A 25,636-nucleotide genomic window follows, 5' to 3' on the forward strand; every position below is an offset into this window, starting at 1 on the left:
CAATGTCTTCTCCTTGTTTTCTTTCCCTCCCTCTGAAGAAGACAATGGCATTGTCCTGGAGAAGGAGATCTCCAAGGAGGAAATGGCAGGTGTAATTGAGCTCTTCAGACGGAATTGTGCTGCCTCTGAAACTGCTCCGCTGCAGAAGGTCGTTGCACAAATGGACAAATATGAGGTACGGAGAGAAGCTGGGATTCAGGCCACAATGCCTGCACTTCTGTGGTGCAACATCCAGGGTCACAGCTGTGGGATTTAAAGGAGCTCTTCTGCTATGGTGCAGAGAAAGCCTCTTTCCACATATGCCCTTGGCTCTTGTTAGAATCTGCTCTGTTGAAGGGACTCTGGATCGGTGCCCTGCAGATTAGCACTTAAAACTCATTGCACTGAAGAAACTGCAGTTGAATTCCCAGGGCACTGGCCTGAATTCCCACTCTATTCCTGAGATTAAGACCTATCTCACCATACAGAATAAACATTGCTAAGAGGCACCCTGGCCAGCTTACCCCACTGGAAGGAGCATTCTGGTTTTTGCGAGTTCCTAACACTGCAGTTACTGTCCTATAATTCACCTGTGCTGCCCAATCTGTTTTCTACCTGACCCACTACTGTACAGCTGTCCATACAGTTCTGAAGCATTGTGCCATAATATAACTGTCAGTTCCAAGTTTCAAGCTTACTTCTCTGAAGATGATGGCAACTACTTTTACCACTGGTATCACAAAAGGGATATTGTCAAGCCTGAAAATGAAGATACCTTGAAAACTGTCCCACGCTGTAGCTCTTCCCTTCGAGAGCTGTCTCTCATGATGCTGGGAGACTTTAAACTGATTTTTGTAATAGCTGGAATTTGCCCCTTCCATCCCACCCCTCAAATTGTAGACACCAAACTTGCTGTACTAGATGACAGCACGTTTGTATCAGTTGGCTTGCTGTGTCTCTCATTGCTTGGGTATTGAAATGTTGAGCAATTGTACACATAGAAAAAATTCAGAACTGGAATCTTGAAGGTTACATCTGCCAAAGAGACAGTTTTCAAGATATTAAGTCTAAAAATGGCTCTAACCTCAACCATGTCCATTTAAAAGAAACATCTAAATAACTGTTTAAATAAGAAAGTTAAACCAGTAACTGTAAGGATATTCTTAATACTACTCAATTATAAATAACCCAAAATGATCCCACAGTAATTTAGGCTGTTACTCTCTGCTTGTGTGAGTTGAAACTAACAAGACCCCTTGAGTAACCTGGCGGGTATAGGTGAAATGAGGAAAGTTTAGTTAGGCACAGTCTCCCTCAGGAAGCTTGGGTTCTCATCTCACCACTGATCTAGCTGTCACCTAGTGGGGCAGGGAGTTGTTGGAGGACCTGGGTTCTTTTTCCCATTTTATTAATATCTCTATACTTTTGTCTTCTCAGCAAACATCGATGCTGTTTCTGGGACGGAGATCAAGGACCAAAAGTGACTTAAGTATGAAAATGTACGAGGAGGAGATACAGGTAGGAAACATTGAGTTGCAAACGTCCTCATAAGTTTCTGATTAGTAATGGACATTTTCCATTGGTTAGAATGTTTAATCATTCTTTAAATGTTGGGAGTCTGCCACCCAGAAGAACCAAACAGCCAGATGCTCTGCAGAATATATAGTATTTAAAGGGCATCTCACAATATTCATAACCTCTTACATTTATGTAGCCCCTTAAAGGCCAAAGTGCTTCACAAACTGGTGCATGCCACTGAAATGAAGTGCTCTCCAGGGTGAAACGCAACACATATTTACCAGTGCCATCAACACCACCTGGCAGTTCAGGGCAGGAGGTGAAAAATAAGGATTAGAAACACCTAAACTGTGTCTACACTACGCAGCTTACAGTGGCACAGCTGCTGGTGCAGATGCTCTAAACTGATGGGAGAGAGTTCTCTCATCGACTTAATTACTCCATTATGCAATTACTTAATTACCGCGAGTGGCAGGAGAAGCTCTCCCGCCAAAACAGCACTGTCTACACCGACGCTTAGGTCGGTATAATTTATGTCACTCGAGGGTGGCTTATTCACACCTCTGAGTGACACAAATTATACCAACGTAGGCTGTAGTGTAAACATAGACCTAGATTAACTGATTAAGCAGTTCCTGCTAATATTCTTCAACCATAGGAGGTCTCTGCTGCAAAGGACAGTTGTTTTCATGCTTCTATCTTTACCAATTTCTTTCTTGTCAGTTATTAGTCTTATTTACTCCATTGAATAGCACCGTGATAGGGTACCCTTGTCCATCTCAGATGGACAGACCATGGTCTTCATGGTTATGGAGGCTGAACTCCCCTCTTTACCCTGAGGTGCTCCTACCATGCCAATCCTGAGCATATTGGTGAAGAAACCCCCGCAGTCAGTCTGTTGAGCTGTGGGCATAGACTATTATACCACTTGAGCCAGTGGGGGTGGCATCATCCTTCCTTCTCTTGAGCCTGCCCTCCCCTGCCCAACCACTCCTGGGTCAGTTGGAGGGGGCTCACTAATGAGCAGTGCAAACTGTAGGTGCACTTCCCCCATTTTATTTCCTTGGAGGCTTAGTATGAAATCACCAGGGCTGACTGGAAAACAAGCATTCCATTTGATGAAAAATTAACAGTTTGAAATGGGTAACAAATGTTGATCTAAACAAAGACCTTTCAGAAACGAGAGAGCAAGAGACTGACCACGCGCTTCAAGCTAGCTAATAGCAGTGTGATTAGGGCATCTCCATGTTCAAGGTCCTACCCTGCCTGATTGAGCAGGGACTTGAACCTGGATCTCTCATGTCCCAGGTGAGTGCCCAAACCACCGGGCAACTAGCTGTTCCGAGGGTGTTTGGGCACTCACTCTCCCCAGTGGAAGTTTAGGCGAAACCAAAACATTTCCACAAAATTTTGGTTTCAACAAAAGCCTTTTGCTGAAAAGCTGGTGACTCACTCTAAACATGAGGAGCCTTTTCAAACACTGGTAAGCTCATTAATACGTAGACCAAAGGAACTGATCAGGTCACTGGAACATCCCATGCTGTGCACCGAGAGGAGTGCACCAGAAAAATCCCTCTCTGGAGGGAAGGGGCCTTTAACTCCACAGGAATTTGTCATGACTAATTTGATGATGATGGATACCAAAGGAGTTAATCTCTGCATCTTTCTGGTGTCCCTTCTGTTGCTAGCAGTGGGATGACCTGTGGCTCCCACAATGTGTAACCCTGGAGCTATTCTTTAATGTTGGTCAGAATCTGCTGAGACTCTTAGTTTATAGCAAGTGAAATGACCAGTCTGTCCTTAGCAAATGAATCTTAAATGACTGCAAAGAAGGCATGTCACTGATATATTAAACGTCCTCACCAGGATTTCCCAGTGCATCCTGCTGTAGCAAACTGCATATGAAGTGATGGGGTGATAGTTAATGCTTTGGACCCAGGAGCTGAGAGCTCAGTGCTTCCATCCTGCAAATGTTACAGCAATGCTCTAGTTAACCCTTTCCTGACAGCAGCTCCAGTTGTATCCAAACTTCACAGTGGAGGAAAAACAGATGTTTATAGAAGCCTGAAAAGAGACAACTAACTAAGCCCTCGCCATTTACTACTGCCAAAGCATCTGAGATGTATCGCACCCCTGGGTTCTCTTGTGTTTCACAGGGAAGGGGGAGAGGGTGGCTGTTCAGGACAACGAGAGGGGCATGGGGGAGAATAGAATGGTATGGTGAAGAGACTTCTCTCATTGGGTATGTTCTTCCCTCTGTTCAGGAGTGGTATGAAGAGCATTCCAGAAAAGAAGAATATCAGGGGCAAGAAGATGTCTTCCCATCCGGCAACCCCATGCCATCCTCGGGCCTCAGGCAGCGCTCACAGACAGTTATCTAGGCCAAGCTAATGCAAACCATCTTTCTATGCAATAACCCCATAGTATTATTTTATAATGTATATAGATATATTCAGTATATCAATCAAATTTGGAGTTTAAACATCTCTTCCCCTGGAACACATCATGAGTTGCTTTGAATAAATGAAAAGCAAAGACCCAGAGGACTCAAAATAGGACTGCTGGAACCAAAAAATAAATATATAACTCTTCAGCAAGACCCTATGCTGCAACTGTAACTAATGAGCATCTAGTACAGAATACTCAGTTGTTCTTCCTGGCCTATGCTTCCTCGACACGGGCCTACAACTAGTCTTACCAGTCGGAAACCATGGGTGAGGGATATTTAATCCTTTGGAAGAAGGAAATAATACTGAACCCACCTGCTAATATTGAAGTCCAGTACTTAAAATATATTTTCTTTAACCCATTAATTCTTAAGTAAAAGGATCAGGGGGCAAGTTTGTATTTCCCTCCCCATCTAGTATCCAGCAAGATGGGCTTGGATGAGAAGTTACCACTTTAATCTAAACCCATTCTGCCTCTTCCTAACTACCTAGGCTTATTGACGGTTCTAGAGACACTCCCAAGAGCGGTTTCATTCCTGAATAGCTCATTCAACCTCTTAAATCTGTTCTTTGGAGGAAGGCTGTTGGACTGAGCTCCAGTAATTCTGTGGATCCTTACTAAAAGTTATGAGACTTGACAGAGTTCGGGAGCAATGCCCTTGCTGAAGCGATCAGAGTTCAATACTGATGTCTGTGCTATGCAGTATCTGTGCTATGCAGGCTGGGAGCCATTTGACAAATCCCAAAATCCGGCGATCTGATGATAGGTGAGATGCAAATTCCACAGGACGGTGATTCTGAGCCTTTGCCATTCAACCCTCCAGTTTATAAGCGGAAGATCTTTGCCTGGTATGAGAATGAGACGGGCTTCTGCAGCACAAGGTTGGTGACTGAGCTTCATGTGGGGCTGCATTGAGAAGTGCTGGGGAGGCATGTGCGCATATGCATGCACACCTCTGTGCAATCACCAACTGGGTAATGTCACCTTTGCTTTCCCAGTCAGGTTGACGTGACCTAGGGTGACCAGATGTCCCTATTTTATAGGGATGGTCCCGATTTTTGGGTCTTTTTTTTTATATAGGCTCCTATTACCACCCACACCCTGTCCCGATTTTTCACATTTGCTGTTTGGTCACCCTAACATGACCACAAGGGAACTTTTCTCCTTGTTTGCCTTCTCTCTGGCAAAAACTTTGCCAGCTCTGGGAACCACTAATTTAGAAATCAGGACCAGTTTGGGAAGTTTTTCTAATGGCAGAACTGAACTTAGAGATGTGGAAAACAACTCTTCCATCCGCCTGCCCTTCTGTATCATACATAGAGGCAGCCTCTGTTCTCTGCTCTGTCACTAACCTGTTCTGTGACCATGGACAAGGTCACTTAATCTCTCAGTGCTTCTGTTTCCACACAATGGGAGGAACGAAGCTCGCTTGCATAAAGCACGCCAAGGTCTGTGGATGGAAAGTGCTAAGTATTATAAAAGCATGTAGTCACGGCACATGTGCATTGGCAGATCAAAGGAGAGGTTGCCATGGCATCTTACCTTTGAAATTTGCTGTCACCAATGGGTGTGCCCCTCTAAATGAAGGTGAGAGCTTTTGGGAATCCTGTTGGCAATCTGCACTCCAAAACTATTGCATAGGAGACTGCCTCCCTCCTAAACAGACAGCATTAATCCTAAGGTAATACCCCCTTGTCCTTGGAGTTATAGACCCACTGTGAAGGACCATATTGCACTAGAGAAGGGAAGGGAAAGAGTTTCTACAGCTGGCTGCACTGTTCATTTAGGAGCTGCTTTGTCATTCCCATTATGGCCTGTGGTGAGATTTTTCAAAAGCATCTTAGTCTTAAGAGCCCAGTTCCCGATGATTTAAGTCTCACATGCTTTTGACAGCCTCCCCCTTGATGGGAGTGGTTCAGAGAGGTCTGACTAAGTGAAGGAGATGGTAGTCACCATGCCTGCATCCACTGCATGCTACTTGTCCTCACTGCTGCATTATGGAATTCATCGGATACTCAGATGAAACTCTCTGCTTCCTTTTTGTGTGCAATGGGCTCCATAGTTATGACGTGACACCTGAGCCCTGCCGAGCTTCCCTCTTGAGAAATGGTGGCCATTTTCCAAATTGTGTATATCACATCCAGGACACTCCCTAATGAGCAGCACTGGAAAGAGCACATTTGTTGTTGCTTCTACGCATGGAATCCTAGCTCTGGTGTTTCACTCTACACTAATCTCTAGATGCTGCAAAAGCACAACTTCTATTAGTTGCTGGCAGGATGGAAAGCCCCAGGATTGTAAGGGTTTAAAACAAATGCAGCTGTTAGGGAAGTAAAAAAAGATGATTTTCAAAGCCATCATTCAGGCCTTTTTGCACTTCTGGGGGGCAGGGGGACTATATAAAGGGGGCATGAACCTGCAGAACATGGAGTGGAGTTTTCAAGAGAGCCCTCATGTGATGAAGGGTGCACAGGATTGCTGAAAGACTAAAAGTCCTACTCTGCCTTCTGTGGTTTTATTGCTGAGATTTTGATCTGGCCTGAAATATGCACTGTATTTTTTTTTAAACTGAGGTGGTTTGTAGAGGTTACTTTTTCCAAATGACTTAACAGTCACAAGGAAAAAAAAGTTCGAGTACGGGGAATCCCCTTCCAATTGTCCTCCCCATCCCTGTCTTAGACATTGACTTACCGTAACTACAAAGACAATCATTTTGTAGGGATAAGGGAGGAAACGCTGCAGGGTTTTGTATGCTTGTGGTTTGTTTATAAGTAACTTTATGGACATATCTGTACAACAGCATGTAGATTTTCTGGCACATTAATAAAAACATCCTCTGCTACATAGACAGCTGCCTCAGCTGCTCTTTCCTGTGTCTGTTTCAATAACCAGTTGGTTTGTGGGTGAGCTATTGTCAAACTGAGAGGATCCCTGTCCTCCTTAGATTGCAGTCACTAGGCCCCACTCTAAAAGCTGCCATAAACTTCTGCAGCGATACATTTGAAATGCGAAGTGACCCTAGGATTTTGTAAACTGGCTGCTCCCTTCCTCCAACCCATGAGAGTTGTCCCTTATGGTCTAGAGTGAAATTTTCAGAAGTGCCTAGATTCCATTTTTGTATGTGACTTAGGAGCCCACGTCTCACTGACTTTCAGTGTGATTTAAGATCTTAAGTGCCTGTCACTTTTGAAAATGGGCTTTTTCAAATATCACTTTTAGATGGTTTTTACATCTTGTGCAGATTTGGCACCTGAGAACAATCCCTTAGAATGTTGCAGTTCACTTTTCTGGGAATTTGAAGCTGCCACAACTCCAACCCTTAAGCAGGGTACTTTTATTCTTGTTCCCCACTATTTCCTCTCCCCCTCGTGCTGTCTCCACTCCTTGGGTTGCCTGTGTGTTGATGGATAAGTTTATTTCACCAGGCTTCTTGCCATCCCTGTTGCACAAGGCCCAGTGACTAACCCTTGTGGTCACTCAGTCCAAGCACAGTACTGACACAGGATTAAAGAAAGCCATGACAATGCAATTTCCTAGGAAACCAGAAGGATTGTTTTCTTCTTTAATGGCAAACTAATCCACACGAGTGACTGCTGTTCAGGGGCCCTTCACTACTGAAGGGAGACTATTGCTACTTCCCATCAGCACTAGAGCAAGTTAAATGTACTCACAGCACAGCTGGGTATGGTACAAGCTTCTGCCACAGCGCTGCTTCATTTGCCTTCCCTGTGTATGTCATTCCTGCTGCAGCCCCTGTAGTGATGTATTTCCCCACTGCTCCATGGATGGACAGATGAACTATAATAGCTCCTGTGAGCCCCAGTCATGGACCACGATCCCACTACGCTAGGCGCTGCACAAAGAGTCACTAGGCAGAGATCACTGAACATTTTATTTTGTAACCCTTCCATAAAGCATCTGAGCCTAACCTAGGTTTCCAGAGGCTAAAAGGGTACATCTCAAAGCCACTGGAGCACTGAGAAGTCTTTCAAAGCTGCACTGAAACAGTAATTTCACGGAGTCGCTTTATTGTGCCATGAACAATGATCACTTGTCCTGGGGGGAGGCTAAAAAACCTGCCCATAACCCCCCCTTTCTGTGCAGCTGCAAAATGCCTCTTAAGGCAGCAGGTATTTAAACTGATCCCCATTTAAAATGCAGTGCAAAGCCTTCCTTTGAAACCCATCTTTCTTTAATTAACAACCCCCCCATCCTCCATTCTAAATCTAAATAATCCCTTTCCTTAAAAAAATCAATTGGACGTTAATACTGGCAGTGGAGTCCCAGGAACGATGTCCCGGCAGCCCTGGGTTGAGCTCTCATTTGGCTGGGTAGCCCCTGGGCTAGAGGCTGTATAAACCAAGCAGCAATGTAGCCTCAACTCCTGCTGCACCAGTTTCCTTTCCTGGGGTGGCAGGGTCACGGGAACCTTTGCATACAGGATCCAAAGCACGCGCCCTCCAGGTGGGAAGTTCCAATTGTCCTAATGCCTTCAGCGTAGAGAAATGGCCATGTTTCCAGAGGTGTGTTCACCAGGAAGGGAGCTGTCTCCCTCACCTACCAGTGGCATGTCCTTCAGTGATTCACTGGGAATAGAACTGGCCCAGCCAGCGAATGTGGAAAGTCTCAAGCCAGTTGCTTGCCTGCATCTGGCTGTCGAACCATCACCTTTTGCCCCTTCACAATCAGCAGGTTGGTCCAAGCCCTGCAGGCTCGTCAACTCGCTCCCACCATTCTCGCCAGAGGTACTAAGAAACAAGATGGCGTCCGACAGCAATGCCGTCAGAGGGTGGTGAGCCGGATCACCTTGAACTCCGTCAGCAAAGCTACTGTGAGGAAGGCCAGGTAGTAGAGGAGGAGGCAGACACCGTACCCTCGGCCCAGCTGGAAGCACTGAGCTGGCACTAATATGAAGGAAAACACCAGGCTCAGCCCCAGTGCTCCAGCCAGAATCCAGACCAGAAGACCATCCAGCTCCAGCTGAGAAATGAAAGGCAAGAGTTAATTTTTAGTGCCACATGGTTACTTCAGGGGCCAGTACATCAATACAGTGCATCAGCACTCTGGGTTTCTATACCACCAGCTAACCTTGTAAAGCCAGGAGCCACCCGCCAGAAATAGGTGCCCTCATGAGACTCCAAGAACAGGGGTTCCCGAAGTAAATCCTAAAAGGGCCAGGATAATCCTTGTCTCCAATGAGGGGCCCACTGCTCTGACTCTAAATGTGGAAATGGTCTCTCCCTCCTCTCTCAGCTGTGTCTGCACCCACAGCTCCCCCATAAAGCAATGGGTGTTCACCCCAGTGTACGGCTACACGGGAAAATTCAGCGCGACCATTTCCCACCACAGTAGCTGAAGCTGTAGCATGGACACTGGTGGTGTGAAGCCAGTGCATCTGAGCAGGGGAGTAGAAACAAGGCAAGCCCGCTCCCGGCACACAGGGGAGCACGGAGTCCGAGAGAGCCAGCCCTACCTTTACCACCAGCTGGCCGCTTGTCGTCTGCAGCAGACAGCCCAGTCCCACTCCCACCAGCATGTCTGTGGCTAGGCTCAGGGGAAACCCCGCACAAAATGGAATTAGACACTAGGGGGCAAAAGTGGGCCCACAAACAGCTGGATTGTCTGGTGAGAAATGGGCCTGACCAGCCTAACCTGGCGAAGGAGGGAAGGAACAGACAGCTGAGCCCTGTCCGCACTGATTCCCTGGAGAAAGGGCTTGTTTCCCCACAGAGTCCTACAGGCCAGGGCCTGCAAATGGCTCAGAGGGCTGGCTACAGGCTGGCTGCACCCCAGCTCTCAGCTGTTACAATGATGGGGGACCCTACAACTGCTCAGTTCATCTCAGGTAGGAGTAAAAAGGGCACCTCTAGTGCTGAGTCCGGATGGCTCCTCCTGGGGTGCACAAGTTCCTCCCCTGGGCAAATGGGCTCTGCTGAGCCTGGGTTTTCCTTTCCTAGCCAGAATCCCTGATTGCAGAGGGGGCTGCCTCATGGAAGGCTGCGAACAAAAGCAGATGCTGAATGTGTATCTTTCAGCACAGCTAGGGGAAGCAGTGTGTAGACCCATAAACTGGGGAAGCCTAGGGTCTGGGTGCCAGGAACTCCTGGGGTCTAATCCTGCTCCTGGCACTAATTTGCCATGTGGCTTGGGCCAAGTCTGTCTCTCTCTCTCTCCCCTCCCCTCCCCCCCCCCCCGCCGTTTTTCCATCTCTGCAGTATGTCCACTGCTGCCTACTGGCCATGGGTACTGCGAGGGTTAACAGTCTGTGTGAAAACCGGAAATTCTAAGTCCAACTTAATCTGTGATTTACGATTGGCTCGGTTTGTGACTGTTGGGCAGGGATGGCAGGTGCGTCATTGCACTAAAAATCAAAGCTCAGCCCATGCTAACACCAGGCAGAGTTCATGTAAGTTTCCTCGGCACAGTTCTGCCAACATGCCTCAATCGTACATCCCCAAGGCTCCTTCCTAACCTAGTCTTCACTGGAAACAAAGCTCGTGCATCTAGCCGCCCTACCCACAATCACACCTCCTGTGAGGGGTCCTGGACCAAGTGCAGTTGCGTGGGACTTCTATACATGTCAGCATGCAGAGCTACAAACTCCTAGGAGATGAGCGTGGGGTCTGCACCAGTCCGTGATCCTGACCCCTGTAGCTACAGAACTAGATGGAAAAGAAACAGGGAGTTGTAAACTGTTGTGCAGAGGAAAATCCCTGGGTACAAGTTTAATAACACCTAGCTTTTATCAGCTCTCAAAGCGCTTTGCAAAGGAGGTCAGTATTGTTATCCCTGTTTTACAGATGGGGAAATAGAGGCACAGAGACTTGCCCAAAGTCACCCAGCAGGTCAGTGACAGCTGTGGACAGAACCCAGGATTCCTGAGGCCCAGTCCAGAGTTCTATCCACTAGGCCATTCTGCCTGATTTAGCAATTGCCCAAAGGAGCTCAAGCTTGAAAGGATACTGAAGATGATCCCCCCAAAGCAAGCGGAGAAGGCCATGCGGGGGTATCCGTGCCGTGCCATGGTGAGGTCCGAGAAAGTGTCTGCAATGGAAGAACAACGAACATTGTCTGCATGCCCCAGTGTTGCAGATGGCAACCTCTAAGCTCATGAGACCCAGTGCGAGGAAGGCTCAATCTCTAGAGGTGGGCTTCTCCTGAGGTGTCCCTAAGTGGGATTTGGATGTGGCATAGATGTTTTTGTGGTTAAGGACTGACCCTCCTCAGTTATGCACTTCCCAGCCATGAGGGTGGGTGTGTATCCAAACATGCATTGGCAAAGTCCTGGGGGAGATGAAGCTCTCACCTCCTGGTTTAGATGCAGGTTGCACCAGCAAACCCTGACTCTCGTGCCTGAATTGACGCAACCTGCTGGGAATGGAGCCCTAGCACCTCCGTGGAGACAAGCAGAGGACACAGGCTAACAACTAAATGATCTGCAGCACTGAAAGCTGCTTCCCTGCCATAACCTCCTGCTGGAAATGCCACCATGTAGCTACCGCCATCAAGAGCAGCGAGATCAATACAATGGCAAAGTCCTGGATCTCCCAATACATGGTAGCCTTCATACACTGCAGCACAATATGCACTACGGGGAACCGGTTGCATGCTACAGCTGTGGTTAAACAAGATTGAAAGGGCGGGAGTAACCCTAGAGTGGGGAGTGTGGCAATGAAGCCTTCCTACCTTAAACACAAGTGACCCCTCTCCTCCTGAACTGGAGCTAGGCTGTAGGGGGCAGGGCTGAAGGGGATGCCACGTGTGTGCAAATCAGCTGGCGGCTGCTCTTGGTGTAACGGTGGCAATGGAAGCCACAAAAATATTGCCACTGGGAGGCATGAATTCCAGGCTTAACCCACCATATCCTCTTGCTGGAGAACAGGGGGGTGTGCTGCCAAGGTCGCTGCACTGGGGTTTGGACACAGCTGACTACAAGTCGGACCCAGATTAAAGTTTCTGCTGCTTGGCCTGCTCCTGGCTCCAGAACCAGCAAATCCTGGCCAGGACCAGCCAGCCTGTGCTGGGAAATCCCACTCTCTGCTGCACATGTGGATCTACTCACCGCCAATGCTGTTCCCCCAGGCCAGCAGCGTCAGGCCCAGCACAGTGTTGCTCAGCTGGAAGACCACGCCTAAGGTCCGCAAGACATTGACCACCTCTGTGGCGACTGTGTTAATCCACAGGGCACTGACCAAGAAACCCAGGAAGGTGAACACCTGCCAGGAGAGAGAGAGAGCAGGGCCACAGTGTGAGATCAGTGCCTCCAGGGTGTGTGGAAGAGCCTCCGGGCAGCTCTGTAATGCCCTCCTCACCCCAGCACTGGGGAATAGCCTGGCTCCCTCCCTCCCTCCCTCTCAATGGGCAGTTTACCAGCTAGCACTGACTTGCAGTCAGGCTGGGGTCCAGTCCCAGCCTGGCTTTCTCCACAGGCAGCCACAACACAAGCCCAGCTCCAGGCACGCAGCCTGTGGCTCTTCCCAGACGTGGGCTAGGTGGAGAGGGGCAGATGGGCATGGGTAGGGTCCTTGTGGACACAGAGCTGAAGGGCAGATGGGGGCCAGTGTCCCTGCAGCCACAGAGCTAAAGGGTGGGGAGGAGTGTCCCCCCCCTCCCCCAGCCACAGAGCTGACTGTCAGGGAGGGGCGGATGGAGGCTGTGATGCCAGGGGTCCTTACACAGTGATACTTGGGTGGTTCCTCATTCTTTGTAGTGCAGAAGACAATAGCAGCCAGGAAAGCACCAATCAGGAGTCCCAGGCCCCAGACTGGGAAGACCCCCTGGATTTTATACAGCCCATCTGCACGGGAGTGGGGAGAGAGAGAGCCACGGTGAGGATCAGCATGTCCCAGTGCTGGGAAAGCCAACTGCCCCTCAGAGACCATGGCGGGACCCACCGAGAACCCATGGAAGAAAGCGGGGTCTCAGTCCTCCTCTCAGCTCAAGGACAAGCTGCCCAGGGGTTCCACACCTCTGGACTTGTGGCTGGTCAGAATCCTTCGTACAAGTTAAATTAGCCTAAGAGCTTATTCTGGTCCCCCAGGGGCAATTCTGCTGGCGAGGACTGCCAGAGCACAGTGCGCTTCACTCACCCCACCTCTTCCCCCAACACCTCCTGCATGGGTGGGGGTGGTCAGAGCAGCTGCAGCAAAGCCAAACATACCAGCAGGTGAGGATTTCCCCCAGCACTGAAATGCAGCCACCTCTGGGTGTGTTGGTGTGGTGGGAGGAATGGTGCTGATAGAAACAGTACACAACTATACTGGATTGGGGACATCATGGGTTAAAACCTCTCATCTTGAACTTTTTTCTCTTTTCCCCTGCTCCGGCAAACAGCTTCTGCTCTCCTAGCAGCCCCTGGTACAATGCTCAGTTCCTCTAGCTCAGAGCCGAGAGAGACCAAGCGGCACCCGGCAGAAGCTGAGACTCGAGAGGTTCTGTAACTGATCTAACCCATCTTCCTCCTGCCCACCCCATCCCCATGAGAGGGAAGTGAGCCCAGCCTAGACTTCCTGAGCGATCATTCCAGCGGCCTTGGCCCCAGACACATAGTACAGCTGCTGAGCTTTCTCCCTTTGATTTCAGCTGCAAAGCCAGGCGAGCTGCACTGCCTACAGCCGTAGAATGCCCACCCATGGGACTAGGGCTGTGCCATGGGGGTACTGCTGGGAGCATGCTAGGTTCTTACAGGCTCCAGATTTCAACGTGAGGATGCAGACCAAAGGGCTGGTGATCAGGTGCAGGCAGTTGAGAGGTCTCTTCCAGTTGTGGTCCTCCTGATCGGGATCCACCACAGGCACCGTGAGCAGCATCACAAACTCCACTGGCATCTGGGAAGAGACCGCCCCCAAGGAGGCAGCTTACATGGGGTTGAACTTTCAGGTGAGCTTTAGAGAGCAGCCTTCTCCACGTGGACCCCAGCCTCACAGAACTCCCGCTCTCCAAAGCCGGAGGTTTGTGGGGTGAGCTCTCATGTGGCCCCAGCAGATCTCCACAGAAACAGTGGCCAACATTTTCAAAGGCAGATCCCTGCCAGCCTAGTGCTGGCCTGTTCTTGGGGAGGGGGGGCCTCCCTTTTTGAAAACAGGCCATTTTACAGAGGTGCCCAACCATGGATTTTGGCTGCCTCCCTTTAAGTACCTAAGTTTCACTGTTTGAGCCGCGACTTCTGCACTTGGCCTTCACCTGCCTGGAGAGTTCTCTCAGCTAAGAGTAGTTTGAAGAGCTCAGTGCAGCCCTGGGGGACCTGGCCAGGCTCCTGTCGAGTGACGTAGATACTTTGCCAGCGAATGGGGAGTGAGGCCCTAGAAAGCGATTGGTGAAGTGATGGGAGCCAGGAGCCTTTCACTTCTATCCCCAGTTCACATCCAGGCCAGCTCCGAGAGATTTGTCTACTGGACCAGCAATCCCATGTTAATGTCCAGCAGACACAGGGTATGCTGCTCTGAGGATGCATCATAGCAGGCTCCTGACAGCTCAGCCAGATTGCTCGAGCATCCAACCTTCACAAGCTGCACTCTGAGAGGTTGGTCCCCTCCCTGTGCTGAAGGGAGACCTAGGATGATTCTCTGCCCACATTGGGAGTGGGCTGGCAGAACGAGAGAGGGGACCTGTTGTGTCCGTAGCAGGGACGTTCTGCTTCCCTGGGTGTCCCATGTCTACTGCACCCCAAGCCCAGCCTCCTGCCCCACACACTAGAGGAGTAATGAGGGGCTACAACTAAGGCACCTTGAAAACCTTGAGGAATCTCCAGTAGCAGGATTTCCTCCTCCACTTCCTGCGATCCAGAGGGTTCACGGACTTGGTCAGGATCTGTAGTGTCCCCTCCTCGGAGGGGAGCAGGGGCCGGTATTCCTCCTCTGCAAGAGAGGTGCAAAGACTGAGCTCGGTTGGGTTTCTTTAGCTTCAGAGACTACAGGGACCCTCGGCGCTAAGCTGGAGCTGCTCCCTATATCATACCCGGGTCTGTGACTGCACCAGCTCCCCTGGGAGTCTCTTCTTCTGCCCAAAGTTTGCCAATGGGAGCTGTGCGTGCTCAGACCCTTTGAGGACACAGGTGTAGGTGCCCATTCTTCAGCCCAGCTCTGGCCTGGGACCACTCTGGCCTGACACACAAGGACAATCCATTCTCCCTGTTCACCAAGCCCCAGGCTTCCCACTGATTGATCACAAGCATGGCCGGCCGGGGAGCCACTGAAGTCACAGAGATGCTCATGACCCACTTGGCCAACTCATAACGATGGAGGTGAACAATGCTGAGCATGTCCCCGCTGGCCCCTGCAGCCCCAGCTAGCCAGGAAAAGACCTACCGTACTCCCTACTGTGAATGCTGGAGGAGGGGGACTCCTCATCTTCCGGGTCGGACACATGCTCTGGAGGAGACGAGAGAATAGGGAGGTGGGTATGTTTGAAGGAGCTCGAGAGTGTGAGTGGTTTGTGGGGACCTAAGAGGCCTGATTAGTCCCCTGCATAGCAGCTCCCTTACCTGGCTGTCCAGAGCCAGCAGTGGACAACCCTTCCCCACGCTGTCTCCTGTGAATCCATGTGCAGATCACAACTGTTAGAACGTAGAAGATGTACAGCCCGAGGTAGCCTGGCCAGAGGGTGAGAGAGGGGGGGAAATAGCTTCACTTTCAGCCTCCCCTGCCCATGCAGCCCCCCTCAGCCATAAGATCTCACTCTCCACCAGCTGCCCCCTTGCACTCATCAAAAGCGCTCCCACTGGTGGTGGTGATGGCCACAGGCTCTCTGCCCGCCAGATCTGCCTGCTGCAGGCCGGTGACTTACTCAGCGCCCCCGCCAGGGTGATCCTCCGGAAGTACAGCATTGTGAAGGTCAGGAACACGGCCACCATGTAGAAGACAGTGTCCCTGAGGAACGGCCTGGAGGCCACCGTGAAGGGCTTGAGCAGGGCGATCCCGCCGGCCACCACTGTGGTCACAAACACGCCTGCGCCTGTGAACACACACAGGGCCAAGTCAGCACCACTGGACAGCTGGCAGGAGACCCTCTCCCACCCGGCTCCCTGGCACTAAACCGCTGGCTACCTCCTGCTGCACTGGCAAGTTTGTGTGTGGGCAGCTGGAGAATGGATCCCACCCGGCTCCCTGGCACTAAACCGCTGGCTACCTCCTGCTGCACTGGCAAGTTTGTGTGTGGGCAGCTGGAGAATGGAACACACCTGGCATCAAGCCCAGGATGGAGGGACTGGGTTGCAAAGCCACGACGGAGTTCCTGCTGCCTCCTGGGACGAGACCTGTCCGAGTGAAGAGCTGACAAGCACTCTGACCCTACAGCACCACCTGCTGGCCACGCCCTGCATCAGCACCAACAATGACCTCAGGAGGCCACCCCGCTTAGTAGAGAATGGAGCTGGCGGGACAAAAGTAGGGACACCATGCCCAATGCATAAGGATAGTCTATGCTGAGATGCTCGGGGCGAGGGAGAGTTGGTTAGCAAGGCACCATGCAGCAGGCTGGTGCTATGAAATCATCGGGCCTGGAACGGACCCAGGGAAAGTACCCCAGGAAGGAAGCTAGGCCATGGGCAGTAGAGGGTGGAGATGTGCATGGAGAGGGACTGGGGGTCCTTGAGGAGTGGGAGGTGCTGTTCCATACCAAAGAGGGCGCCGATAGCCAGCCCGGCAGTCCGGGGGTCAGAGAAAGCCACCACCGCACTGAAGACATCAGGTGCTCCATTCCCAAAGGCCAGGAAGGTGACACCATGGAGACAAGAACGTCAAGGAATCATAGAAGATTAGGGTTGGAAGAGACCTCAGGAGGTTACCTAGTCCAACCCCCTGTTCAAAGCAGGACCAACACCAACTAAATCATCCCAGCCAGGGTTTTGTCAAGCTGGGTCTTAAAAACCTCTAAGGATGGAGATTCCACCACCTCCCTAGGTGACCCATTCCAGTGCTTCACCACACTTCTAGTGGAAGTGTTTTCTAATATCCAACCTAGACCTCCCGCACTCCACTTGAGACCATTACTCCTTGTTCTGTCATCTGCCACCACTAACAGCTGAGCTCTATCCTCTTTGGAACCTCCCTTCAGGTAGTTGAAAGCTGCCCTCAAATCCCCCCTCACTTTTCTGCAGACTAAATAACGCTAGGAAGGGCTGTCACTTCACTGTCTCCAATCTCTTCCCCTCCCTCGCTCCCACCATGTGCAGATAAGCAGGCCCCGGGCACGCAGGGAGTTGCATTGAGGACAGCTCTGCTGCCTGCTCCAGCAATCCGGGCCCTTCCTGAGCAATGCCCATGGGGGGAGGCAATCTGGTCTAGCGTGCAGCACGCTGGACTGGGAACTAGGAGCTCCAGGTTGCACTCCCCATGCTGTCACTGGCCGACTGGGTGACACCGGGCAAGTGACTTCTGTGCCTCAGTTATCCCTTCTGTAAACTGGGGATAATGCTGCAGCCCTCCTTTGGGAAACGTATCTCTGGATGGAAGCTGCAACAGAAGTGCAGGGGACTGGAGCGTGACACTGCCACAGCAATCAGAGCTGCACAGCCCCTGGCCTGGCTCTACATGAGAATCTGGAAAGTGCTGCCCTAGCTCTGCTTCCATGGGAGTCCAGGGCAAAACTCAACCCTGGCTTCAAAGGGAGCAGAGCTAGAGTCAGACCGGCACTGAGGCCTTTTGCAAATCCCCTGCCCCCTTACGATCTCTTGGCCGTAGATCTCAACTCTTTGCACAGGATGGTGAACAGCAGCCAAGACTTTATTGCACCTGGACTCCTAGAGGCCACCCACTCTTACCTACCAGCTCCTGGCTCACAGGTTAGTCCTTGGGCTAGCCCAGGTAATGAAGGTTAATGTTCTAATGGGCTCTCCCCAAACAATCATTTCCATGGCTTGGAAAATTTATCCAACAGCTCTTGGCTTTGGCCAGGTGGCCCCTTCCAGCACAGCCCTGGCACGAATGCCCCCCTCACCCATAACACAGCAGAGTCAGGGCTGGTCTCCCACTACCTCCCTCTCTGTCCGTTCCCAGCACGTTTCACTTCCTCAGGCGCTTCCCCCACGTTCTTGCAGTTGCTCTGTGGTTGAAGCTGGCCCTCACTGGTTTCCCTCCCCCCAGCCCACAGAAAGATCAATTCTCCTAGCCTTTGTGCCCCTGGGAGAGGGGTGAGCGGAAGGATACTGCTACGTTGTGGGCCAGTCTCAGATTGGTGGAGATCGCAGATAAGTTGGGGCAAAAGCTGGAAAGAGAAGGCAAACGCAGGTACAATAGAATGATTCACAAGTCCTGGAGCCACCGTGGGGACAATCCAGTCTGTTCAGCAATGAGTGAAGGCCAAGGCTTGTCACAGGCAGGCGCTGGTTACCCTGGCTCCAGCCAGTGAGGGGTAAACAAGGTGCTGGAGAAAGCTCCTGTGCCCCAGTGCATAGACTCCCCTGCTGCTACTCCAGTACCAGCCTCCCTCCACCCCCAGCTCTGCTGATGCCCCTCAGTCCTAACCTGCAGCCCCCTGGCATTGCCGCCTTGCAGCTTAAGTGCACACCAACAGGCCCGAGGGTCCTCAACAGAGCCCATCAACCTCATTTGGGCTGTGACTTAGTTTAAGGGCCCACATCTCCGTAGGTGACTGCTGACAGAGCAGGAGTCAGACACTGCCAGCAGAGCACAGATCTGAAATCCCTCTCTCAGGCAGACAGAGGCACACCAAAGGGGGCCATGCCTGGGAAATGAGGGTTTGAGGCAGCTCTTGCCACTACTGCATCCAGGATAGGGGTTGCAGGGAGCATAACCACACTGCTGGCCACTAGAACGGGTCAGTTTCTAGCCCTGCTCAGGCCTTAATGTTGGCTAGACAGAGAAGTGAAGCTGTCCGGACTGCGCGAGGCTGGGGGGAGTTCTCTGCCCGCAGCACCCCGCTCCCTCTTAGGGGAGGAACCGGGCCGAGCAGCTACTCACAACTTCTCAGCTGTCACTCCGAGGATGAGAAACAGATACAGCAGCCAGAGCGCCTGCAATAAGCCAACGGCGAATTAGCAAAGGGCAGGACAGGGGCAAAGATGAAACTCAGGGACTTCTGAGTAATCCCCCCAAAACAGCAGCGGGAGAAAACGTGGGCAGGGAGAAGCTACTAATGTTCGACACTTAGCTGGACCCAGCCTCTCCTTGTGACTCTCCCTGCTCACCCCTGGGTGTCCATAGGACGAGGGGGCAAGGTCCCACCATGGTGTGTAATGCCCTGCCTATCTGTAAAACTTGCCACCTCCTTGCCAGTTGGTGAGTCACTTCTTCCCTCCAGATCTCCCTTCACAACCTTCCCTCAATCCCTCCCTGCAGGGCCTCCCCCTCTCTATCCCCCCGTCCCCCCAGCACGAAGATCCTTACGTATAAGGTCACCACCAGCGGCAGAAGGGCCGAGGGGAAGACACAGAAGATCCCGTCCAGGTAGTTGAGGAAGCCGCTGTCCATTTGGCAGTCCGGGTTGGTCTGGATGAAGTGGCACCACTCAGAGCTGTTCCGGGTCCGCACTTCCTGGCACTGACAACAGAGAAGGAGTCATGAGTCAATTGCCAGCCACACGCTCTGGAAAGCCAGCGTGCAGCTGAGGCCTACCCTCAAAAGCAGGCTGGCTGGCTGCCTGGGCACTCTGAGCTGGTAGGCAAATGGCTGTAGGATGGTGTTTGTTGCCCTGTAGTATTATGCTCATTAAGAGGCAGCATAGCCTAGTGGGTATGGTACTGGCTTGTGGGCTCAGGAGACCTGGGTTCTATTCCTGGCTCTGACTCTAACCTGCTGCGTGACTTTGAGCAAGTCACTTCCTCTTTCTGTGCCTCAGTTTCCCCACCTGTAAAATGGGGATAATGATAGTGGCTTCTCTTTAAGTGCTTTGATTTCTAGGGCAGTGGGGAGTGAACCTGGGACCTCTGAATCTTAACCCATGAGCCTCTGCTGCTGGTATGACGTATTATTTGTATTATCGTAGTGCCTAGGAGCTGTCTCAGTCATGGATCAGGACTCCCTTGAGCTAGGCGCTGTACACACACAGAAAGGAAAGACCATCCCCGTAGGGGGACAGAACACCACCCTGAGTGGGTGTTGGTCATACATATGCCAGAGAAAGGAACCAGGTCTGTAACTAGGCAACGGGAGGAAGTGAGCTGCACTCAGGTTCCCCGACATCGTGGTATTTCTAGGGCAGACTGGTCCTGATGAGACTTTTTCACCCTCCGAGCTCCCGTCTGGGTAGAGGAATTTCTTAAATTCTTCCAGCACTGGCCTCATAGGGTCATTACACACACCCACGCTCTCTCTCTGAAGGACTGTTGTGCCAGCCAGAACACACTGAGTGACTCTGGGGCAGCCCTTTGGGCAACACCAGGTAGGGGCAGGGCATGTTCCCCACTCTTCGCACGTCAGTGGAGAGTGTGAACACGGGGAATGCTGGGGTGTTTTTGCCTATCCTGGAGCATGCAATGCCCCTTTGGAATACAATGAGCAACTAAGGGGAAGCCAGAACTCTGACATTGTGACATGAGTGCAGTCTGCCTGGCTTCTGGTGTTTTAACCACCCTGCCACCTGGAGACCTGCTGGGTTAGAAAGTCCTCAATGTAGACAGGATAATCCAGGCAGAGCTGTGTTTAGAGCCTGCATCCAGCCAGAAACTCCTGCACAAAGATAAAGGTGACCGGGGCATTAACCTCCCAGCCTCCTTATTCACCATTTAAATACAATTCCAGCATCCTTAATCATCTGATCCCATCTCAGAAACACCCAGCTGATGTGCGGGGTTAGGCAGGCCCAGCACTGCCTGGCCTGACTGCATTCCCACACGTGCGGGGAGCAGCCAGTCACATATCGGTTTGATTCATTCATAAGTTACAGGGTTGCTGCAGTCCTGAGGACTAAGGGCAGAAACCAAGCCACCTGGTTCAGTCAAAATGGGGCAGAAGGCCTAAAAGTGAGTCACCACGGCGCCTGGGTCTGCACTGGCAGTCTGCTATTACAGGGTAATACTTCGCTCTTACTTAGCTCCTCCCATCAGTAGATCCCAAAGGTTAGTATCTTTATTCCCACTTTACAGATGGGGAAACAGACAGCTGGCCTCCACTATAAAATTAGATCGACCCAGCTCCCTCACTTGGGGGAAGAAGGGGTTCACATCCTTGAGTGATGTAGTTACATTGGCCTAACCCTTGATGTAAGCAGTGTTCAGATGGCAGAAGAATTCTTTCATTGACCTAGCTACCCCCTCCACTGGAGGTGGATTAACCACAGCGACCGGAGCACCCCTCCCTTCTAGGCAGGGAATGTCTACACAGAAGTGCTGCAGCTGTAGCATTTCAAATGTACATAAGCCCTGAGACACAGAGGGGAACTGACTTGCCCAAGGTCACTCAGCAGGTCAGAGCCAAGAACAGAACCCAGGTCTCCCGCATCACAGCCCTCTATCCACTTTGCCACCCGCAGCGAGGTCAGCCCCACTGGGCTTTGAACTCCTGGTTTTATCATTTCAAACCTTACATTTGGCCCTGTAAGCCATCCTCTGTGGCTTTATAGAGCTGCATGAATCTTGGTGTCTTTGGTATGAAAATGTCATGGCAGGGGGACGTAGGGAAGACTAAAGAAAGTACACGCCCGGTCCGCTCTGCCTCATGCCCATCACCACAAAGGAAGAACTGCACTGATTTGTTTTCAGCTGCTGAGTTAAGCTGCTCTGGGGAGGGAAGGCTGCCTACAGTCAGTAAGTCCTGAGCTAGTGCTAGATGCTAATGAACTGAATCAAACTGGAAAGGAGTACTTGTAGCACCTTAGAGACTAACCAATTTATTTGAGCCTCTAAGGTGCCACAAGTACTCCTTTTCTTTTTGCGAATACAGACTAACACGGCTGTTCCTCTGAAATGAATCAAACTGGATAGCCCAAGGTAACTGTCAGAAGAGATCAAGCTCCTAGGAATTCCCATAAGTCTGTGGATGCTGCTGGCATCCTTTCCAAGTCTTTCCTCATCAGAGAGGCCAGGATGAATGCACAGCTCTCTCCCTCTCTGCTCCACAAGGACAGTTTCTGCTGGGGATCTTCAAAAACCATCAGGAGCCATCAGCCGTAAGGCGATGGATGGATTTCTAGCCATGTGCTCAGCCAGCAAGACCAAGAGTTTGCAGAATGCCATCCTGCAACAGCACCGCTTTAAAAGGGGCAGTGGTCTTGCAAATCCGGAGAGCTAGACTCGGATCTGTGCTTTCCAGTGGCATAAAGCATTTGTCTCGGGCCTGGCTCTGTCTTGAGATAAGAAACTTTAATCCCATCAGTTTGATTACTATCTTCCTTCCATGTTAACACCCTAGGGATTACAGCAGTGGGTGTTCTAGGAACCCCCAGATATAGAAACTAATGCTCCATACCCTCCAAAAGCAGCATGTAACCCCAGCCTTTACAATTGCTTTTACTAATACTACCCTGGATCTCCCCGAGTCGGATTGTCTTGAAAATTGCCAAGTGTACATGTGGATTTTACCACATTTGGAAAAATCCTGTGCTTGACAGAACGCTGGTGGTAACTTTAGCTACCCCCACCGCCGATAACGGAGGAACAGCGTTCACTTCCGCTCACCAGCAGTTTCAGAGCAACTTCCTGACAAAAAGCACATGGAAAGACTGTGGCAAAAGGCCCTGGCTTGCCAAACAAGCATTAAAAAAACAAAACGAAACAGGATCAGCAAATTTCTGCAACTGATAGCCTTGGACCAGTGTGGGGGGAGGGGAACGTCCAGCCAAGGGAGGGGCTGGATACACAGCCCCTAGAGCGCTAGACTACCTGCCCCAGCACTGGCCAGCCTGGGGAATTCATAACGCTGTAATTCATGGAGATGTATTCCTATGACTAGGTTAATGATGGCTAACGCCAAAGCATTAATGTGCTGTTGGGAAGCAATTGCATTGCTCCCCAGCAGCCTGTCTCAATCATTTCCTCTCCTTAATGGCATAATATTACACCGCACTCTAACAAATCGGTAAATGGAACCTCTGCTTGGCTGGCTGCTCCCTGGGTCTGACATCAATATGGTGAATCAGCAGGGAGTGCCTAAAAACACTGTGACTGAATCAAGCAGGACAGGTAAATATGTTAATGAGCTTTGACCAGAACCAGCTTTCCTTCCCTCCAGGCCTCTCTACACGGGGATTGTGTGCAGGGGCAGGTCACTCACCCTTCCCTTGTATCCTATCACTCATTTATTTACAAGCATGAACATTGACCTCACTTCTCTTATTAATACAGATGTGATACATGCAGTGCCCAGTCAGTATCCTGCCGGCTCACTTGCCCATGACAACTTCTGGATAGGTGCAGGCACAAATGTCTTTCCTCAGTTTGTCTTCGAACTGCAAATGCTGCCCTTGCTTCCAGATAATCTCTCCTGGTCTCTGCAATCCAAGTGCAGCACGGCTGATGCACCAGGATAATAATACCAGCTCTTAGCTAGTGCTTTCCATCCGTATATCTCAGAGCACTTTACAAACAGGTCAGGTTTTAGAGACCCAGTGAAGACCTGTAAAAGTCCCACCCCTATGTTTTGCTGGGGCAATTTCATCCTCTGGAGGAGACACATTAGGTACCACAGGGAGGGATGTATTATACATGCACTAGAAGTTATTCTCAGCTGATGCCAATGTGGCTCTGCTGATTTACACCAGCTTAGAATCTGGCCCCAGATCTTTAACATCCTGAGGAAGTTTTCTAACACTTTTCTAGTGCTCTGTCAATGTGAACTATCCCTGTACCCAAACATCTCAGATACTTACATCTACAGGCCTGCCCTGGTGCTTGGCATCCCGGATGCCATCAGACTCCCTCCGGATTTCCAATAGGGGGGGCATTCGGCTCCCAACACCCCGTGATCGTGGTGATCCAGCGTCAGGTCCTGAAGTACCAGCACCGCAGCTCAGCATCCAAAGCACACCCAGAATGCAGAAAGCCCTCCCACTCGCAGGCCACAGGGCCATCCCGATGCAGCGTCTGGGTTCACTGCACCTCGTTCTCACCCTAAAGCCAGACCCTTGGGTTAGGACACCTCAGCTTCTCTTCCTGGATCAGTTGCCGCCAACATCTGTTTCCTTGGGTGTCTCGGTTTGTTTGGTAAATTTTGCAAGCTGGGACGTTTCAGCCGTTGATGGAAATAGAGAAGTAACACAGGGGCTAATGAATGTTTTTTACCGCTGCAATGCCTGGGATTCTTTTATGCACCGCTTTCCTTGCGGAAAGAAAAAAGGCAAAGAAACTAACGTAGGCAGAGCTCCTTAACTCCACTTTCAGCATCCATGCAAGAGCCAAAGATGAACAAATACAAACACAGGGAAGTTTTTTGGTTTTTTTTTAAATACTACAGCAGAAGTAAAACAGGCAGAATGTCCTCACCATCAAACCAACACTGTCTTTTCCACAGCATGCCAGGAAAGGCAGCTGGCTCCTGTCTGAACAGCACCACGATCCTTTTGCAGGAACACAGAGCGGGCTGGGGGGGCGGAGTCACAGCCTGGCTTCCCTGCCTTGTTCCTTCTCATTTGAAGTTGGCAGCGACTGGGGGGGGCTTCGGCACCTTGCAGCACAGGGGAGTGCTGTCGGGCTGGGTGTTTATATACAGGCTGCAGAACGCCTCAGGGAGGCGAAGGATTAAAAGGAAAAATCTGGCCCTTCCAGCTTGAAAGGTGTCATCAAAGCCTATGGGATTTTCTTCCTTTCCAGGTCTTGCCAAATCCCACCCTCAGCACGCCGGGGAGTAAACAAGGCTGGAGGGGAGGGGGGCGGCGGCGGTTGTTTCAACCATCCATGACCCAAGTCGCCCCCACTTCAGGATAAAACTTGGATATTGCAAAAGCTGAACCGGGCTACCCCTGAGCTCACTGGCTTTGGAGCCTGGGCCGCGGCCACGAGGGCACCCGGCCCGGGGAAGCTCTGGCACGTTTAAGCCAGGCCATAAACTTTGCAAATACGAACCCCCAGGACAGGAGCGAGCCTCCCTCCCTGCAATGGACTTCGCTTCCCCCCGCAGAGGCGGCTCCCAGGGGCGAGCTTTCAATCCCTGCACGCTGGCTTCCTGCGAGGGGCCGGTGTTTGGCCTGCGGCGGCTGAGCTGGGCTAATATGTGTCCAGGCGGCTCATTCCCCGCGAGCAAACAAGCAGCTACCCCCTCCGCCTCTTTCCTCCCCAGACTCTGCCAGGGCCAGCCTCTCTTAAAGAGACAGGCTCCTTTTTCCCCTTGAACAGACTGAGATTTTCCTCTCGCTTGGTGTCGCCCCCCCAGATCTCCACAAGGACTTTGAACAGAAATATCTGGGGGGAGTCATGCATCTGGAATTTAATAACGTTCCTCTTTACGCCTCCCCCATTCCTCTTCTAATAATCACCTTAGCCACCTCAGCCTGCTTCACAAAGGTGGGTCAATATCAACATCCTCCTTCTCATGAGGAAACTGAGGCACAGAGAGGGGCACTGGTGACAGCAGGTAGGTAGCCAGTGACAGAGCTGGGGATGGCATTTGAGCAGATTGGAGATGCACAGGGAACAGTTTTCCCATCCAGTCACATTTCTGAGATTTTGGAAATTTTTCCCATCCCAACATGGGACGAAATATCTAAATTTTGAAAATTTTCATAGACTGAAAATCCCCCCCAAAAAGTTGGTTCAGGTCAATCCAAATGTTTTGTTTGGATTTCAACCATTTTTTTTTAAATA

General features: G+C 50.9%; 2 protein-coding genes across 11 annotated transcripts in view; one reads left to right on the top strand and one right to left on the bottom strand.

Annotated features, from left to right (window-relative positions):
• The window catches only part of TPCN1 (two pore segment channel 1), a 69,782-nt gene extending 62,991 nt beyond the window's left edge, over window positions 1-6,791 (top strand). For 3 of the 4 annotated variants that reach the window (XM_048821014.2, XM_048821015.2, XM_048821013.2), the window contains 3 exons: window positions 39-175; window positions 1,417-1,497; window positions 3,762-6,791. In XM_048821014.2, the coding sequence (XP_048676971.2) occupies window positions 39-175; window positions 1,417-1,497; window positions 3,762-3,878 (335 nt within the window). In that variant the 3' untranslated portion in view covers window positions 3,879-6,791. Of the gene's footprint in view, window positions 1-38; window positions 176-1,416; window positions 1,498-3,761 lie in introns of those variants that run through there. The other variant, XM_048821016.2, reaches the window with a different exon arrangement.
• A 1,027-nt stretch (window positions 6,792-7,818) lies between these two features.
• On the bottom strand, window positions 7,819-25,092 carry SLC8B1 (solute carrier family 8 member B1). 7 transcript variants are annotated; one of them, XM_075120195.1, is made up of 15 exons: window positions 23,707-25,090; window positions 19,290-19,442; window positions 18,864-18,916; window positions 18,089-18,147; window positions 16,561-16,665; window positions 15,730-15,897; window positions 15,428-15,535; window positions 15,252-15,314; window positions 14,671-14,801; window positions 13,631-13,772; window positions 12,621-12,742; window positions 12,008-12,161; window positions 10,909-10,989; window positions 9,419-9,483; window positions 7,819-8,925 (listed from the first exon to the last, which is right to left on the bottom strand). In XM_075120195.1, exons 1-15 carry the CDS (start codon window positions 23,905-23,907, stop codon window positions 8,728-8,730), a joined length of 1,803 nt encoding a protein of 600 aa, XP_074976296.1. In that variant the 5' UTR covers window positions 23,908-25,090; the 3' UTR covers window positions 7,819-8,727. The 7 variants fall into 7 exon arrangements, 3 of the variants coding, with proteins under 3 accessions (XP_074976296.1, XP_074976294.1, XP_074976295.1); XM_075120193.1 differs by having other exon boundaries at window positions 8,800-9,483; window positions 23,707-25,091; XR_012665162.1 differs by lacking the exon at window positions 9,419-9,483 and having other exon boundaries at window positions 8,837-8,925; window positions 9,810-10,989; window positions 23,707-25,089.
• Between the last annotated feature and the right edge of the window lie 544 nt (window positions 25,093-25,636).

This window comes from Caretta caretta, chromosome 15 (genome assembly GCF_965140235.1).
Source record: "Caretta caretta isolate rCarCar2 chromosome 15, rCarCar1.hap1, whole genome shotgun sequence".
In the NCBI taxonomy this organism is placed as follows: Eukaryota; Metazoa; Chordata; order Testudines; family Cheloniidae; genus Caretta; species Caretta caretta.

What these genes read in the sequence shown, in the direction of transcription:
- SLC8B1 (XM_075120193.1), bottom strand. Translation starts at nt 23,907, where the DNA reads ATGGCCCTGTGGCCTGCGAGTGGGAGGGCTTTCTGCATTCTGGGTGTG. An exon ending in ACTGGCCCACAACGTAGCAG is followed by an intron (nt 16,666 to 18,088) that starts TATCCTTCCGCT and finishes CTTGTCTCCATG; the next exon opens with GTGTCACCTTCCTGGCCTTT. An exon ending in AACCACCCAAGTATCACTGT is followed by an intron (nt 12,162 to 12,620) that starts GTAAGGACCCCT and finishes CTCTCCTGGCAG; the next exon opens with GTGTTCACCTTCCTGGGTTT.